This window comes from Barbus barbus (assembly GCF_936440315.1).
Source record: "Barbus barbus genome assembly, chromosome: 14".
Taxonomy (NCBI): Eukaryota; Metazoa; Chordata; class Actinopteri; order Cypriniformes; family Cyprinidae; genus Barbus; species Barbus barbus.
Genome location: NC_136742.1, coordinates 23,075,329 through 23,094,460, shown reverse-complemented (window position 1 = coordinate 23,094,460; position 19,132 = coordinate 23,075,329). Strand labels below are relative to the sequence as shown.

Below are 19,132 nucleotides of genomic sequence, written 5' to 3'. Positions count from 1 at the left end.
GGCCTATCTTTAATTTCTCATTTTCTTAGATACGGAACAAATATTAAATTACTACATTGGAATCATCATGATTGTCCTGCTGACCCATGCATGTGTTTTGGAAACACTTGATTCCCCAGAAACAAATATCGATTTAAAGGTAGTTGAAGGTTTATTTATACTGCAGGAGCATATAACAACCCATAATTCCTGTCTTTTTTTATTTAAGTTCCAATATTTTTATTTTTAAGAATTGAATAGGTAAAAGCATGTTTAAATAGCATATTTAACAGGCTTTAAGTTTATAGTAATAAAACAATGTTATAGTATGTAGCCTTGATCACATAAACAACTAACAAAAATAAATGAATGCATTTTTGTGTTAATTTATTTCAGTTTAGCAACATAAATGTGCACCTGCATCATAGAAGACCAAGAAGCACGGGTATGAGTCACAGTTTTGTTCTCCAACTATTCATGCACAATGTCCTAATAATAGTTTGATACATTAACTTAGTTTTTTTTTCAACTGCTTACACACAATTTCAAAACTTTGCTTCTTTTTTTCAAAACTTCAGCCAAAAATGCAAAATGCCTCACATCTCTTGCAAAATGAAGCACTGCATTTAAAATATCATAAAACATGTCAAGCAAAAGCAAACATTTGCAAACACATTTGCCATAATATTTCTTCTTGTTTGATTTGTGTGTGTATCATAGAGAATTGTGTGTTGTGTTTTGCAAAAAGTGTTTTATGAAATTGAAAACTGAGTGAAAGACTGGGAATTAGTGTACGGTTTTGCAGGTTTATAGTGTGGTTCTGGTGTTTGAGTGTCAGGTTTCAGAAATTGTGTGACAAGTAAGATTTTGTAAGCAGTTGAAAAAACTAATATGTTTTGTTATTTATATTTTATTTGTATTTATTTATTTATATATTTGTGTGTGTGTGTGTGTGTGGGCGTGTGATTTTGTCTCTCATTGGTTTTGTCCTTGACCTCCTGATGGCTGCATGATTGTTAAAATGTATAATTTATTGGAGTAATTGGAGTTCATGACTGAAGTTAATGTAAGCTGTGGAGATTTAACGGATCATACAAATAATGTGTGTGATAGGGAGAGATTGTGTTTCTGCTCATTCTATTAACACACTGTTAAAAAATATATGTTTTAATTTTATTATTATTATTGCTGTGTTATTATTAATTGTTCTATAACAGTTGTTGGTACAACACTTGTATTAATTTTCTTTTTTCTGTTCAGCTGACATATTTATAAACAAAACAATGCCAGTAAATACAAAAACATATATACATAGATGCAAAGAATTATTCTTGGTATCTACTTTGCCCCACTGATGGTCATAAATATGGCAGATGAATAAAAAAACAAAAAACATTTGACTGAAACAGATTAACAAATGTTCTTGTTTGCTTTGTTTTCTTCATTTGTTTGTTTCTTACAGTTCTTCAAATGTCAATGAGAATAGAAGACACATTTGATACCAGTCTCGGCGACCCAGATAATGAGAAGTTCATACTCTATGCCAGTAAAATTGAGTCAGCAGTGAGTAGTTTCATATTTTGTAAATAAAATATACTGATTGTTTATGCTTAATTTGAAAGAAAAAATACTGTGCAAATGATACAAGGTTTGTAATACAGATTGTACCTTTTCAGTACTTTTTTGGCAAATATGTTGAGTTATTTTACCTAAACTTTCTTCCATTTCTCATTAATAAAACTGTACCGAGTGTTGGCCAGAATAGAGCCTTTTCTTGATGATATTTGACTTATTGTCATTCTAAATCACATTAGATAAATAATTAACCATCAATAAAGATATAGAGTAAAGCAGCTCAGAGAAACATCATTTTCTGTATCCTCAGATATTACTGGTTCTTGCCATTGAATAATTGAATCTTGAAAACAACATACTTCAGTAATATTTCAGTTATCATAGGTAAGGTTCACTTCCTAATGTACAGATGATGTTACTCTTTGTACAGGTTGAAGAAAGTTACAAAAATGTCTACATAAAAGGTTCAGTAAGAGTCATTCGATTTAGGTAAGGTCTACAATCTAGGCTTTCAATGCAAAGGTCCATTTTGGTTTTTATCTTGGGTTTTTACAAAAAAGTGTATTGACGTTGTGGTGTGTGTGTTGCTTCATAGGCCTGGTAGCATTATAGCAGACTATCAGTTTGAATCAACAACCAGCAACCCCAACAGCCCTGCATTTGCATACGCAAACACATAGCTCATCAGCGCTCTCAAAGATAAAGGAATCAGTGTAGCTCCAAATCCTTTTGCTCAAAGTGGTAAGAGTAGTCAATATCTAATCTTACAAATATTTATATTCATTTTTATTCGATTACAATCTGTTGCTTGCAAAATGCTGGTTTGTTATAAGCATGAATATTGCATGTAAAAAATTTAAAGGGTAAAATATGGTTTGTGGACTTTACTTTCAGAACAAAAGAACCTGTCTACTGCAGAAAAATGGTATCCTGAGAAAAATATGGTGCTGGAATGCGAACGCCCAGCGTCTGTTGCGGGTGAAATGAGATGGACAGTGAATGACCAAGATCCTACACTAAACCCGGTTAAATACGTCATTTCAGATGACAGAAGCACTCTCACTGTGAACAACGTCAATGAGCGTGACAAAGGTGAGTCACACATATCTTTGTCCTATCAACATCTTACATATTGACTGTCCATGTAAGGCCAAGATTAAAGCTGTTTGGGAAAGCTGGAACAGTCTGTGTATCCAGCTGGCTGCAATATAATATTAATATTGATGCTTGTTGTGTAGAATTAGCATTACTTCATCTCTATTTATAAAAAAAGCAATTACCAGTGTGCACAGATTTATTGGATTATAAAAAATCTAAGCTTTTTGCCAGTCACCCTACTCTTTAAGCTATTGGTATCTGCCTTCAAATGTACTGTACAGTAAAAGAATATTTGTTTGTAGGCTATTATTCGTTTTTTTCCCCCTCTCTGGCCAAGCAGGAATGTTACTGATGCTAGGCAAAAACATCGACAGGGCATTCAATCCCCGGAGGATAGTAAAGTCATTAGGATTCTGTCATTTTTACTTGATTTATAGAAATTATGTAGCTGTCAATGTGTGTTAATTGTATCAAGCCCAACAGACATTTTTTTGTCAAGTAATGGTTGAATAGTTAATTTCATTATTTTGTGATTTACTCATTTCATTTTGGTCCCTCATTCACTCTCATTTTATGCAAAAGAGTGGCATGACCAATACATTCTTAAAAAATTCTCCTTTTGTGTTCCATTAGTAATGATGCTATAGCCGCCTGAACATTATATACATTGCTTTTGACTTTGCTTATTTAATAACTTTCCTTAAATATGCTACTGTTCGGTAAACCAGTCTTTTATTTTTCTTTAGAAAATAATAATTGCATAAATAAACTTGTGTATATATATTCTTTTCTTTTTTTCTTTTTTCTTTTTTAATTTGCAGGTCGATACACATGTATCATAGACAGGACAATACCTTACATCCAATGGCAAGATATAGTTATTGAACCACTTCCTAATATCATAGTGGGTGAAAGTGAAAGAACGTTCCAGTGTGTACCCCAGACTGTTTCACTGAAATGCTGTGAAGAAAAGAACAGTGTGGAGTGGACCCAGATAACTTCTGATGATGAAGTGACTTCAGGTTGTACAAACAGACAGACAAAAATTACTGACTGGAGTTTTCAGTTGCAGTGAATTGCTTTGTTCAGTTTACCATGTTTTAATATGTTTTCAATTGTTGTATTTACTTACGATCAGAGGATGGATGCATCACATTAAAACATACAATCGAAAATGGAAATTGTGGGAGTAAACCCTTTACATGTCGACTCACGAACCCGGTGCTTCAAGGTTTCACCTACAGCAATAAAAGTGTTACTGTTAGCAAAGTCAACGAAGGTGAATCTTCAGTTGTTAAACTTTGACGTACCCACATGTTTTCTGTTTCAGCTGTCTAAAAGAGAAAAATATTTTTCTATTTTACTGAAACTCAATCAAATATTTACTCTAGAGTTTACCTGTAAAGATGGAACGCTTGGAGATGGAAAGGAGGGTTATACTTTGACAGGACCCTGTGAAAAAAGCAAGGAAGGCACCATAAACTATAGATGTAGATCAGGTGAATGGGAGCCTGAAGAGTCAAACTGTGTACTTCAAGTTATCAAAGACCTTGAAAAGAAAGTTCAGGTAATGAAAAAAAAAAAAAATCAACTGACCTTTTAAAATATTTCTGGCAATTACATTTCTTATTTAACTTGGAATTAAGGTCTTGGATGTGCAGGACATACCAGTATTTGTGGCTAATCTTAGTACTGCTACAGAGAAGAATGATGAAGAAATAGTACAGTCTCCTGTGACTGTCCAAACCATTGTTGGAATACTTGTAAAAGTTGCTGATGTTTCACAAAACATTATCATCAATCAGCCTGTGATGGAGGTATGTACATTACAGTGTGTGTCTGTGTGCACAAAAGACATCAGTCAAATTGTGGCTAATCAAAACTTTTAAAAATACTTGTACATTATCTTCGTTTTCCCTTCTGGTGAAACTGTTTCTGCTTAACATTATTTTCTGTCATTTCCAGAATTTCCTTAAAACAGTGGATATCCTTATTTCAACATCTGCCATTGATACATGGGAAAATTTGAACAATGACAACAGGACAGATAACACCAGCACAGTACTTCTGAGCGCTATTGAGAATATGAGTATCCGTCTCACAAATTCCGATTTTAGGATTATTGAAACATCTATTGAGTTGAATAGATTTATAACAACCAGCTCCTCATATAGTGCAATATCAAGCCTGTCAAACTCAACTACTGAGATTCAGATACCAGAGATTCCTGTATCCACTCCTATAACCATCATAGTCTTCACAACTCTTGACAGTATCCTACCTACACGAGATACTAGTAATAACGGCAGAAGCAATGTGCACATCAATGGAGATGTGGTTGTAGTAAAGGTTGACAACAAAACGATTAACAACATATCTTTTGCATTTGACATTACTAATCAGTCTTTGGGAAATCCTCAGTGTGTCTTTTGGAACTTTAATCTTGACACTTGGGATTCCACTGGATGTGAAGTAAAGCCCTATATAAGTAAAGGGAACGAAACTAGCAAGATTACATGTGAATGCAACCACACACACTCTTTTTCAATCCTAATGTCACCGTTTTCTATCGATCACATAGCCTTAGCCTATATAACTTACACTGGCTTAGCTATTTCGATGGCCAGCTTGATTTTGTGCCTCATTATTGAGATCATCGTGTGGAAGTCAATGACAAGAAATGACACATCCTACATGCGACATGTCTCCATAGTCAACATTGCTGTGTCCTTGCTGATCGCAAACATCTGTTTTATCATTGGAGCTGCAATCGCAGATAGTGAGCAGCCAACCTCAGTGGATCGCTGCAGTCCGGCGGTTTTCTTCATGCACTTTTTTTACCTGGCTCTTTTCTTCTGGATGTTACTGTCAGCATTGTTACTCTTTTATCGTACAGTCATGGTCTTTTCTCAAATGTCAAGGGCCAAAATGATGGCCATTGCCTTCATAGTCAGTTATGGTGCACCTTTGCTCATAGTAGTCATTACTGTTGCATCAACAGCTGGACCTCAAAATTATATTTCCAAAAGAAACGCATGCTGGCTGAACTGGGATGAGTCAAAGGCCCTGTTAGCATTTGTGATTCCAGTTCTCACTATTTTAGCCATAAATCTTGTGGTTTTGATTGTTGTTCTGTACAAGATGTTGAGGAGAGGAGTTGGTTCTGCAATTCAACCAGATGAGAAACATACCCTGGTGGTCATTGCCAGATGTGCGGTCATTTTGGCTCCTATCTTTTGTCTAACGTGGGGATTTGGAATTGGAACTATGGTGTCACAAGATTTAGGCATTCATGTGGTGTTTGCACTCCTCAATTCACTGCAGGTACTACTTCCTGTTTTTCAATTTTGACTTTGTTTATCATTTGTGTGCTTGATTTGAATTGAACTTTCTGTCTTTGTATTTAACTTTATATTAAGGTTATATTTTGTGTGCTTGATTAAAATGAAAACTGTAATTGTAATGCAAATAATACAATAATTATTATGTTCCATAATTCTAACAATCCATTAAAAAGCCTCAAAACAACATATTGTAATGCAAAATAAGTTTCTTCCTATATGTTGAAATTCAACAGCATTAGTATTATTCACTCATAACATTTTCATCATATATTTTTATAATTTGTGCAGGGATTCTTTATTTTGGTGTTTGGAACGCTTCTAGACAGCAAGGTATGAGTTGATTTTCATAATCATTTTATTGAAACAATTTTCAAGTCATTCAGTACTTCTTCAGTGCTTTAACTCATTTTGTCATATATGGTTGCAGATCCGCGAGGCTCTGGCAGGAAGACTGTCACTAAGAAACCTTACCAGCTCTAACCGTACCAGGGTAAATGACAGCAAAACAATGCATCTGAGCCATGAGATCTTCCTTGTGATAGATGTACTCAGTTTACATTTCATATCTTAAATCTCTAAATTACAGAGTACTAATGCACCATCAACTTAGAGCAGACAGGATTTCCTCCTAAGTAGAAGTAAGTTGATAAATTATATATATATATATATATATATATATATATATATATATATATATATATATATATATATATACATATATATATATATATATATATATATATATATATGTGTGTATATATATATATATATATATATATATATATATATATATATATATGTATGTATGTGTGTGTGTGTGTGTGTGTGTGTGTGTGTTTGTGACACGAGGACACAGATTTGTATAATGACATGGGTATGACATAGGTATTACAAGGAGAAGATGATTTATGTGGATATAATCCCATGTCCCCACTTTTCAAAATGCTTATAAATCATACAGAGTGAGTTTTTTAGGGGGAAAGTAGAAATGCATGTCTCCTGTGAGGGCTAAGTTTAGGTGTAGGGTTGGTGTAGAGCAATAGCACATACCATTTGTACAGTATAAAAACCATTACGCCTATGGCATGTCCCCACAATTCACAAAAACAAACGTGTGTGTGTGTGTGTGTGTTTGTGTGTGTGCTAATATAGTTTAAGTAACATACAAATATCTCTTTGCAGATGAGTACAACTTATCTCGAGCTAGCGTTTTCTCAATTGCATCTTGGAACAGCTCCCATAGCCCAGATACTTTTATTTATGCATGATCAGCTTCATTAACTATCTACTTTGTTAATGTGACCCTGGACCACAAAACCAGTCATAAGTAGCATGGTTATATTTGTAGCAATAGCCAACACTGAGTAATATGCATTGCTAAGAACTTCATTTGGACAACTTTAAAGGTGATTTTCTCAATATTTAGATTTTTTTGCACCCTCAGATTCCAGATTTTCAAATAGTTGTATCTCGGCCAAATATTGTGCTATCCTAACAAACCATACATCAGTGAAAAGCTGATGATGATGTATAAATCTCAATTTCAAATTGACCCTTATGACTGGTTTTGTGGTCCAGGGTCACAAATGTTAAACAGCTTTTCCAAAAGTACTTCCTAAACTACAACTATGTAAACCTCACTGGGGAAAAAAATGTACAGATTTGATATTTAATAAAGAATACTATTTATAATTATTACAATGGCATAATTGGATGGGTCTAGACAGCAATGATTTGCTGTCCAGTTGGTATCATTATATAGACTGTTCTGTTCTGTCTGATTTGTTTAAAAAATAAACAAATAAAAAATAATATTTAACTGTTTAACCAATAATGAAATGCTTCTGTTTTTTGTTTTTTGTTGTTGTTGTTTTTTTTTTAATGAATAATTAAATTAATTGCTCTCTAGTGTTTTATTAATTTTCATAGCTGCAGAATTATAGACCATAATGGTAAAATAAATGTTTTAAAATAATTTATTTTATTTTACTTCTCCCTCAGTATGAGTCATAATGTCATGATGTCATAATGTCACTAGTTCCCACTGCTAAACGTCAACCTCACTAACATAATAGACAATTACACATTCCTGGAAGTAAAGACAAATTTCTATATTATTAATACAACTGTGTATAATTTATGTTGAAGGACAAAATGTGCAAGTCTTTTAAAGTATTATATAATTATTTTAACTGAATTAATTATTATTGTTAATATTAATTGCTATTAAGCACTACTGGTATTTTTTTATTACTATTGGTACTATTAATTACTTCCTTTACATTAACTCCTAATCCACGGCAGACTTTATTTAGAATTTTTTGAATGTCTGAATTTTGCATATGTCTGCTGTGTGCCTTTCATTTTGGTGAGAACACATTTAGATGATCATCATTGGATTAGTCACTGGTTTAACGTCAATTTATGAATATACTGCTAAGGATGTAAATTGTGGTTCTGCGGGTTTGTTTATATTGTTGCTCTGGTGCGCTTCATGAAAAAGTTCAGAAAAAACTACTTTTCTAAACACTCTCCCTCATGATCGGAGTACTGAGATTAGATTAGAAACAAGAATCAACTATTTCTGTATGAGCACTGTTTCTAATCTTTTTCTGTAACATTCAAGCTATTGCTATGTTAAACACTGAAAATAAAAACAGAAAAATGGCCCATATTAAAATTAATAAATAAAGCTTCATCTCATGTTGCCGCTTTGAATGGAATGCTACCTCACCTTTGAATATTATAAATAGAATAGGATAAAATAATAGGAAATAAACAAATGACAGAACAAAATACCATCTTACATTTTACTTGGTTTCTTGAATGAAATTATTAACCTTCATGGGCATGTTTTGTCATTTTGAATGAGCATGCAAAACAGATATATTTCCATGGATGCTTATTTAACAAACAAATACATTTGAAGAAAACAAGACACTAATTTGCATGTGTGTTCCCTAACAATAAATCTTCTTTTAAAACCTTTACTGTGATTAAATGTTCTGCTAAATGTATGTATACAGTAGTGTAAACAGTACAGTCATTTTCTGATGAGAATTGTTTTTTGAATCTGTATAGTTGTACTTTGACTCAGAATGTATGACGTAAATAATACCGCAGTTAGATTGAAATTTGTATTGTGTGTAATAAAAACCATACACTCAGTGGTGCGTTATAATCATTACACACTTTTATTCTGTTTTTTTTCATAACATTACCAACTGTCCATATTCATGTTCTCCACAACAGCCAAATAATGAGGCTCAGTGATTTCACCTCATGCTGAATAAACATGGTCAGTGGAGATCCTGTGTGTTACCACATATTTCCATTGTTGTATGTGAGTTAGATGAGCTGGATGCGGTAGTGGTCACCATACGGGGAAACATAACCACATCACTCGAGGTTTAAAACAACAAATGAAACAAGATATAATAAGGTTAATATATGAGAATGTTATTTCCCATTGATCTGAGAGCAAATATAATCTTTCAAATCGGAAGTAGGATTTTACTTCAGTGGGCTGAAATGGGAAATTTGAATTTATTGTCAGTAAACTGAAAGTTAATTTGAATTGTGTCTAGCTTTATCTTTAACACAATTTAGAAGCTCGAAATGAAATTCGTACACAGGCCACCTGGTATTCGTCATTAATTTGTAAGTCTAAAAGTGTTATTTCTAAAAGTACAGCCAGGATTAAACATGAAAATTATTTATCTAAATCAACAAATGACAATCTAACCAAACCTAGTTGGACAAAGCATGCAGCTCTGAGCTAAATTTGTTAGCCAAATCTCAATGGAAAGTCTGAAGCCATGACTATTGTGCGCTAACTTATCCAGGTGGCCTATGGACTTGGGGAAGGTAAAATGCAAATGTGAGAGAGAGCTTTGTAAATTAGCTTTTGCCTGACCCACTGCATTCGTCAACTTTCCTTAATTTTCATTCAGCAGCACCTTTCACTCTGGAAACTGGTTTACAGGGAACATGTTATGACAGATAACATTGCCTAAAACTTGCTGATCCTCTCTTTTAAAATGCAGATTGTAAGGTCAGTATTTTTATCTTTGGTTTATATTTTTGTAGAAAAGGGGTTAAATAAGATTATTAAGGTTCTTATTTAAAAGAAATCTTAAAAGTTTCATCTTACAATACATATATAGGCTATTCTTATCTTACTATATATATATATATATATATATATATATATATATATAATTTTGGTGTTCACAGAATATGTTCACCAAACCATTTTAATCCTTGTGTCATTCAAATTCAACAAATCATTTTTTATGAATTTAGTAGTTTTATATTTGATCTTCAAACAATGTATCATAATTTTGTTTCTTAATATGTGATCTCTTTATGACAAACATGTTTCCATATGAATTTATTTAGTCGGTGTTTTGAAAGGCAGTATCTAGCTTTGGCAAAGTTTTTTGTAGTTTTGTGGTTTGACGAGGTTTAATAAGTGAGAGATGCGTACCCCAGTTTATAGTATTATAATATAAAAATAGTTCAATTTTCTGTCAATAGAAATTTGGCAAACAAGTTCACTTGAGAAAAGGTTTCACTTAGAGGTCTACGTTTGTGACTGTCTTTTTAAAAATTCAATGCAATCTCCTTAGGATCAAGACACTGTCTGGTGCAGGAATGCTGCTTTTTGCTGCGCTGTTCATTTTTAGCCACGTAAGTTCATAACAAATATACAGTATACAAATATACAATATATATACAAAAAAGATTATCCTGAATAATATGAATCATGACTGCCACATACTATACTACATACTGCTCTGACTGATGATCATGCCATTAAATTAATTTTTCGTCATCACCTATATGCTTCAAATTCATTTAAATGTTAATATTTACAGTATTTTATGTATGCTTTCTAATCCATACTGTAAGAATCCCATTCTCTTTGTTAGACAAAATCATTTGTTTATAACTAGAAAGCAAAAGTACTGACTGTTTTCTTCTGTTATCTAACAGACTTCATATGTGGGTAAGTTTTCATTTGACTAGACAGAGTCCTTTCCAAAAATCCACTATATAGAGTTATATCACACACAAATAAAACATGCAGCAAATTTGTAATTTTTCAATGCATATGTTTTCAGGGTCCACAGAGGTGACCCACTGGGCAGAGATCATGATTGAGGGGAATAAAACATTAAATGTTGCAGTCCATCTGCCTGGACTTATAGGGACTGTTCTGGATACAGCAGGGGTAACTATCACAAACGCTGAAATAGCAGCAGGTGAGTTAAACCTACCATCATTCGAGTAATAGGTTATTCTTTCTAATGTTGATTTAATTGTTTTAATTCACAGTTCTATTCATATATATTAAAAAAAAATAGTTTTGACATTAATAAACATAAAAAAATAATGCCAGATTTCATTTTAAAACAGCATAAATATGATGTTAAGTAATTGATTATGTATGTTGTTATAGAGTGTGAGATAATTGGCCAAAATTCAACATGCTGGTGTGGACCAGACTATGTTTGGAGCAATTTTGTATGTGACAATGTAAATAAATGCTGCAATGTGGAAAAATGTGTGGCAAATATATCAGACTACACACCTCTGTGTCTGCCAAAAGTGAACGGTAAGTTGTCAAAATATCAAATTGAAGTAAAAGTCAGACATCACCTGTGCAAATCTGGACAACATTTATGATTGTTTCCCTCTGTGAACCTTATAGTTTCACTTATTGGTGTACTCACTGGGAGCTCCCCAGCAGTCCAAAGCGTGGTAGGTTTGCATCTCCTTATTTGATAAATGATTACTTGTTCTGAAATGCAGTAGCCTATCTGTAAGCCTATCTAAATGCATAGTATAATATTAACTATAAGGGATCATGTACAGTCATTCGGTGATTATAGCCAAAAAAAACAACAACAAAAAAACATTTTGCGATAATGACCGACACACTGACTGTGTTATAACGCTTATTGCACAGCCACTCACCAAATAAATAAAGACATATGCATTAAATATTAATTTGTGATTAAATTAGTTTATAATTCTACAAATATTTTATTTTGAATCAGTGGCTCTGAGTTTGTAGCATTATGTGATTTCAGCAAAAAAGGCTTGGTTATGTCATACAGTTTTGAATGGAGACATTGCGTTAGGGGCCCCCCTCTCTCGTTGGGCCCTTGGAATCATTCTTCTAACCCCCCCACTTACTGCGCCCCTGCCTAGCTCTGCTCAACAACACAAACTAGTACTACATAAGCGCGTGAAAATAGAATAACACATTTTATTTTTAATAGTGTTTCATTATTTGTATACAAATTTCATTGTATTATTATAATGACAATAACATTTCAATTCTATTCTAACTGATAATATTTAAAAGATACTCTTTCGTGAAAACATTTGCAATTGGTTTGTAAAAGAAGTCGTTACACATGTTTGAGCTGAGTTTTCATTGTATTTACACTGTTGACCAGAAGGTGGCGCCAGTCTGCGTTGTTTGATGTTGATTTACTTTGCGAAGCGATTGGATCAATTTCGAAGATTCGTAAAGCTTTGTTTCTCATATTGCTTAAATATAACAGTAGTAGCTAACTTTTTTGGAGGCCATTTTCAATACAATCGATGACTGAGACGCAAGGTGGCACTAGCAGCATTTGAAAGAAAAAAAAGTAAGTTAAAAAAAAAGTAGTAAGAGTAACTAAGAGTAAGTTCGCTGTGTGATATGAAAGACGTGTCTTAAGTGATGAGCAGACTGCTAGGTGGCGCTATTAACTAAGCAGAATAACTTATTCGAGAGAGCTATCGTAAAAAGCGCTATACAAATAAACTTGAATTGAATTGAATTGAGAGCTGAAAAAAATGTGTAACTAAAATTACAGAGCAGTTATGTATTCAGTTATAACAAAACTCTCACTCATCATCTTAACACATTTTCTTTTCAGCTACTGAGTGCTTTTAATGTGCTAAATGCCTTCAACTCATTGACTATACAAGGCAGCCTGTAAGATATTCTTCTTCTCATCATTTTCATCTTACATTTTTATTTGATTATCTGAACATAAATAAAGTAATAATAAAGACTTGAAATACTTTTTCATTGTTTACTCATTTGATAACATCTACAATAATTTGTAACTTGTTTCTTCTCTTTTGTCACACAGTTACACAGGGTTAAATACGTATGCACACAATTTCACAGTCTCTCTTAGTTCTGTGTTTGCAACCCCCAAAGTTCAAAACATAATTGCTACGCTGTTGACAGATCCAACCATTTACAGTCTCAGTGTTAAGTCACTAGGTAAAACACTGCAACCATATCGATATTTTTGGTCACTTGTTCGATCTATCCAGCCATTCCTACCCATCTTTTTTATTAATAAAGTAATGTATTTTCATTTGCAGGCATGGTATACATGGAGGCACCTACAGGAAAACTGTGTTACAATTCAAAACAACAGCTGAACTGTACCAGTATCGAGGTTATGAGCAAGTGCGTGTGGCAGATGTCCAGAGATAAGGAAGCGACACTGACTCTGGGACCAGGGAGTGAAGTACAGCTGTCAGATACTTGTACAGAACTCTCAGCAGTCACACTTCTAAAGACAAATGGATTCTGGTCAGGTGTGTTGAATGCAATCATATGAGTGAAGCAAGATGCCATTTATGACACTGTGACCTTTTGTTCTCAATTCTCATTTTCTTGTTATGCCAGGAATGTACAGCTGCCTTTTTGTCACTGGAAACATAGCTCACATGGCCATGGCACCTATACAAATTGCACTTCTGCCAGAGGTTATTAATGTGACAAGCAATCCACAAACTGCAGATTGTTCTGCATCATCACCCACCAAAGTTAGCATCTTATGTTCCATCGAAAACAGCACTGAAACCTACAAAGTCATGCTAAAACTCGGAACTGTTGAATTTGCACCCATTAAAGAAGGTAATTAGATTATAAATGTCTCAGTCGATGGAACGTGAAGCTGATGCTTTATTATCTTTATAGAGCAAATAATCCATTGAGTCTGCAAGTCACGCAACATTATACTATTGTTATATTAACATGTATAATTGACAGTTTTTGTAATCAAGCAATTTACCAAGTATTGCAAATGTAAACATGTTCCAAGTCAAGCATTATTAAAGTATGTTTTGGCACTAAAGAAAATACTTGTGTTACTTAGAGTATGTTACCTGGGCATTGCTCTTATTCATAACTGGAAGTTAAAACCGATAAAAAATGTTAAAAATCCTTTTTTTTGCAGAGATTAATGGAATAATCAAGTACACAGCAGAATTCTCTGTTGATTGTCTGGCAGAAGGCAAACCAAGTTCACTTGAGGCCAGCTGCACTTTAGAGAACTCTTTGAATCAGCTGCGAAATCGCACAATAAGAGTACCAATCATTTACCGTAAGTACTGAAAATCACGCTCTACTAATGCAAAAGGATACCATTGTACAAAACCCCTTGTTAAAAACTAATGTTTGGATGATTCATTTGTTTGTTTGTTTGTTTTTATAGCCAGTGACCTGTTTTGTGCAGAGGATGAAACTGTAGGGGGAAAATGGCCAAAAACAAAGAATAATGAAACAGCCATTATAGATTGCACTGCAGAAGGGAGACAGGGCTTAATGAAACGCAAATGCATTGGAAAAACCTGGGGGGAAGAAATCTCTCTGTGTGTTAAAGTAGTCCTGAATAGTGTAGCTTTGCAAGCAAAGGTATGCAAATGTAGAAGAGGTGACTGATGCTGAGTGACTTAAAAACTTGAAGATATAACTATGGCATCTGAACTGTGCCTTCAATGTGGAAATGTCTAATTTTTATCTCTCTCCAGGATTTTGAAAAAGGACTTGGAGCAACACAAGAAGTTGCTATGTTTATCTTTCAGAGCTTGAAAAATAACACATCTGACGAGAGTGATAACAGTTTTGGTGACGTCAAGATTGCAGTTTCTGTTTTCGAAACAATGAACAAGGCATCAGTAAACATGGCACTAGGCGAGAACCTTCTTCCAGTAAGCATTTCAACTACTTCACTCGCTTATATATATATATATATACACACACACATACACACACACACATTTTGTTCAAATATTTTTTTTAATATAAGTTTATATGCACACAGTATTTTACAGCAATATAATTTCACCATGTTACCATCTGAAAATACAACTCAGGATCCAACATTATCAAAAATGGTCGTATACTTATCATATTTGCAGTTATCAGTTACAGGAAAAAATCTGTTCTATTATAGGATTTCATCGACTCAGCTAGCAGCATGTTGAACGCAACCTGGGAAGTGGGAGACGTGGAAGAGAGCAGTTCACTGGCTACACAATATCTGTCATCCGTAGAAGGCCTCGTGAAAAGTATCCGAATAAATGCTAGTGAGGGCTACAACTCCTCAAACATTCAGCTTCAGATCTGCCGAAGTGGCAGCACTTGCAACAAAACCGTTTTCAACGTGGACGTTGAGCTGAATGCCACAGCAGATATGGTGAAAACAGTAGGATTGCAGAGCTTGGCCAACCGCCTGCCAAAACTGGGCTACGAGAAGGCATCGTTTCCAAGCATAGTCGTATCCAGCACAGTTGAGAACAGCACTCAGTCGTCGGTGAACATCAGACTGGCTTTTCCAAATGAAGCGGACAGCAAGACCACGATGACCTGCGTGTTCTGGAACGTCACTGAGCTAAGATGGTCAGATGAGGGCTGCGAGTTCGTTAAAGGCCCTGGAAACCTCGCCTACTGTGAATGCAACCATCTCACCTCCTTCTCCATGCTCATGTCTAAGCATGCAGTAAGCATGCCTTTTCTAGATCAGCTCACGTACGTTGGACTGGGAGTCTCCATATGCTCTCTCATCATCTACATCATCATTGAGTGTTTGGTCTGGAGCGCCGTAGTCAAATCCAACCTCTCCCACTTCCGGCACACTGCTCTCATCAACATCTCTCTGTGTCTGCTTTTGGCCGATTGCAGCTTCTTAGCTTCCTCCTTCCCATCAATCCTAAATGAAACCTTGTGCCTTGTTTTGGTGGTGGCAAAGCATTACTTCTTCCTTGCGATGTTCTTTTGGATGCTGTGTCTGAGCATCATGTTGGTCCACCAGCTTATTTTCGTCTTCAGCCGCACTGGAAAAAAGGTGTACATGATCCTCGGATTCACCATTGGCTACGTTTGTCCTACAGTGACTGTGGCTGTTACATACGTGTACTACGACCAAGCAAGTGACATCCCATACTACAGCTCTAAAACGTGCTGGCTTACCTATCAGTCAGCCTTGCAGGGGTCCATCCACGCATTTCTCTTCCCAGTCGGGACCATCATTCTGGTGAACATATTTTCCATGGTGGTGGTCATTGCAACCGTTTTAAAGCCATCTGGAGCTGAGAGCAATAAAAAGGGAGACAGCGATGCTGTGAAAAGCATCATCAAAGTGGTTCTCTTTCTCACGCCAGTTTTTGGTGGGACTTGGATTCTTGGGATTTTTGTGTTTCTGATGGATGACTTTACACAGTTTATTACATATGTAGTGCATTACGCATTCACCATTGTCAACTCCCTGCAGGTATTAACCATGCTAATTATAACACTTTAAATAGTACAATAGATATATTTAATAATGTATACGTGATTCATCTGTATTATCTATACTTCCAGGGCTTCTTCATCTTGTTGACAGGATGTTTTGCAGAAAAAAGGGTATGTACTGATATTGTCACTGGGGGGGGGGCGGGGTGTTGTTTGTTTTTTTTGTTTTGTGGAACACTGACATGTTTCTTCTTTTTCTTTTTTCAGGTCCGAGATGAAATATTGAAAATAGTTCTGGGGGTAAGTTCTGGGAAACGCACAAAATTCTTGATTTCAAAATATGTTAAAATAATTTGAAAAAATTAAGCTAAAAAAACATGTTTAAAATAGAAAATTATGGTTTCCTTCCATCAGAAATCAGGAAAAGAGCAAGGAACAGTAACAACCACAAAATAAAAATCCATATAAATAAATGCACACAAGGTAAGTATTTGGATATACCTTCATTTCCTTGATTGATTTATAACCATAAGTGTTTATGTCAGGGAAAAATTCAAGTCAAGCCACATTTATTTATATAGTGCTTGATACGATGCAGGTTGTTTCAAAGCAGCTTCATAGTAATAAACAGAAAAATAGCACTTCCATTCCAACTGCAAAGCAGCTGTAAAAAAGACAACAGTGTTGTTATTTAGCCCAGTTTAGTTCACATTTTGATTCAGTTCAGTTCAATAACAATGTCCATGATGAAAAGTTAATCAATTATTAAACAAATTCAGTTTAGCTGTAAAGCAGCTCTGCAGAAGAGAATAGTGTCATTATTCAACATAGTGTCAGTCAATGTTTATTCAATTCACTTCCATAAGAGTTCATCAGTTATTAAACTTATACAACTACAGAAGACAATAAAAAAAATTCGAATTTCTTTAATAATTTTTTCTGCTTTCAATTTGTATTGCAGAAGGAACATGTAAAAAAAATACAGAACATTGATCCACCTCTGAACCCACAGCAGCAACAAAAATAGGAGCGGGAGCGCAACTGTTTGATGAAGATCTAAAAGTACTTCTTGTACTTTAAAAGACTTAACATCTTTGGAACAAAGTATAGGCTGTGGTCATCCCTTTTTATTTACTGCATAAAATTAGGAACAAACAGTGAGAAACAGATACAAAAAAAAATATAATAGATGTTCATGTTTTGTTTTTAAAAGAACAATATAAGTGCGGCTGTATATATGTAGCAGTTATCTGTAGTTTTCTACCCTGATTGTTGTCTCTACATGAAATGTAAAAAGTGGTCACCTACCTTGGTTGTAAGCTGATTAGTTTTAGCTCTGCTTCTATTTTGCAAAACATAAGGAACTATGACATCAATTTCTATGTACTGTTTAGTAATTCTGACAAAATATCTAAAGAACCAAAGTTTATTTAACACATCTTAAGCACTCTTCTTGAGCCTGACAAATCATTTTTTAGTTTTTTTCTCTTATTAGACATATTTCCTTGTTTCTTTTAAAGGGATATGGAAAATAGAAAGATGAGATTTGTTAATAAAGATGTTTATTGTAAGATTATTCATTAATAAAATACTTTGCTTATCGAAGAGTGATGTTATTCAGATGTCAAATATGATGAACTAGGTTTAGTTCTGCCTGTAGATCACAGCAATAATGGCCACAGTGAGAGCTATAGTTCCTGCAGCACCACCGATCAGAACTCCTAAAATTCCTCCATCAATGTGCTGTTTCTCACAGGTGTCTCCTGTGTACACAATTGCCTGTCCAGAGATACACATGCAGAAGGCATATAACTGTCACCATATAAACCACACAAACACAAGCAATTTTAATTCTAAAACAACAAGCTCTGGCTTTTCCCTTCAGCTGCTCCTGTTGCCACAGTGGAATTGTTTGACACAATTCGGACACACTTCTCAAACAACGAACTGTGGTTTTATTTTGAAATAAGCTCAGATAATGGTCAAATTTAGGTGCACTAACCTGCAAGTTGCTCTCCCCTGATGTACAACACACGCTCCTCCATTACGACAGGGGTTTGGCTGACATGGGTCGCTGATCGCTCGTGGCTGCCGGACTTTTGGTCTGTAATAGCTTTCTTCAGTTTGAGGGTCTCTTGAGAAGTCATCTTTGATTGGAACTTCTGATTTTAAAAGATGTGCCAAATCTGGTTGTAAAAGAACACACTTTTAACAATTAACAAATACATTTATTGCAATAGCTGTATACATTGCTAATTATGGGGATGGGTGAAACAGTTTCACATGATATTCAGATTTTCTGGCATCTCCTTTCAAAAAGATTCTCACCATTAAAATTAACAGTGATGATCAGGTCATCGTTCTTGAGGAAGTCCTTCCTGCGGAGCTGCTCGTGTGAGATGAATGTGCCCCAACCAATCTCTGGACCTCTGAAGCAAAAGCAACTTTCGTCCCATTCTTCAAATGTAGATGGTTTATTCCACCGCGAGTCAGCATCTAGGTGAATGATTCAATAGGTCCCGTTAATTCAGTCAGAATAAAATTTTCCTGATAATTTACTCACCCTCATGCCATCCAGGATGTTTGTGTCTTTCTT

The 19,132-nt window shown here is 34.7% G+C and overlaps 2 protein-coding genes across 2 annotated transcripts; both read left to right on the top strand.

Annotated features, from left to right (window-relative positions):
* Positions 1 to 2,495: 2,495 nt before the first annotated feature.
* Positions 2,496 to 6,606, top strand: LOC306880382 (adhesion G-protein coupled receptor F1-like; the record flags this gene model as incomplete). Its single annotated transcript, XM_079433875.1, has 7 exons — positions 2,496 to 2,646; positions 4,044 to 4,219; positions 4,314 to 4,469; positions 4,618 to 5,976; positions 6,285 to 6,326; positions 6,424 to 6,486; positions 6,583 to 6,606. The coding sequence occupies 7 exons, from the start codon at positions 2,496 to 2,498 to the stop codon at positions 6,604 to 6,606; spliced, it is 1,971 nt and encodes a 656-aa protein (XP_079290001.1).
* A 3,242-nt stretch (positions 6,607 to 9,848) lies between these two features.
* LOC306880381 (adhesion G-protein coupled receptor F2-like) lies at positions 9,849 to 18,139 on the top strand (the record flags this gene model as incomplete). Its single annotated transcript, XM_079433874.1, has 17 exons — positions 9,849 to 9,863; positions 10,995 to 11,007; positions 11,123 to 11,263; positions 11,461 to 11,616; positions 11,713 to 11,762; positions 12,935 to 12,993; positions 13,154 to 13,290; positions 13,395 to 13,613; positions 13,705 to 13,935; positions 14,258 to 14,404; positions 14,516 to 14,715; positions 14,832 to 15,011; positions 15,257 to 16,573; positions 16,666 to 16,707; positions 16,804 to 16,836; positions 16,951 to 17,019; positions 17,498 to 18,139. The coding sequence occupies 16 exons, from the start codon at positions 9,849 to 9,851 to the stop codon at positions 16,990 to 16,992; spliced, it is 2,982 nt and encodes a 993-aa protein (XP_079290000.1). The 3' UTR covers positions 16,993 to 17,019; positions 17,498 to 18,139.
* Positions 18,140 to 19,132: the final 993 nt, after the last annotated feature.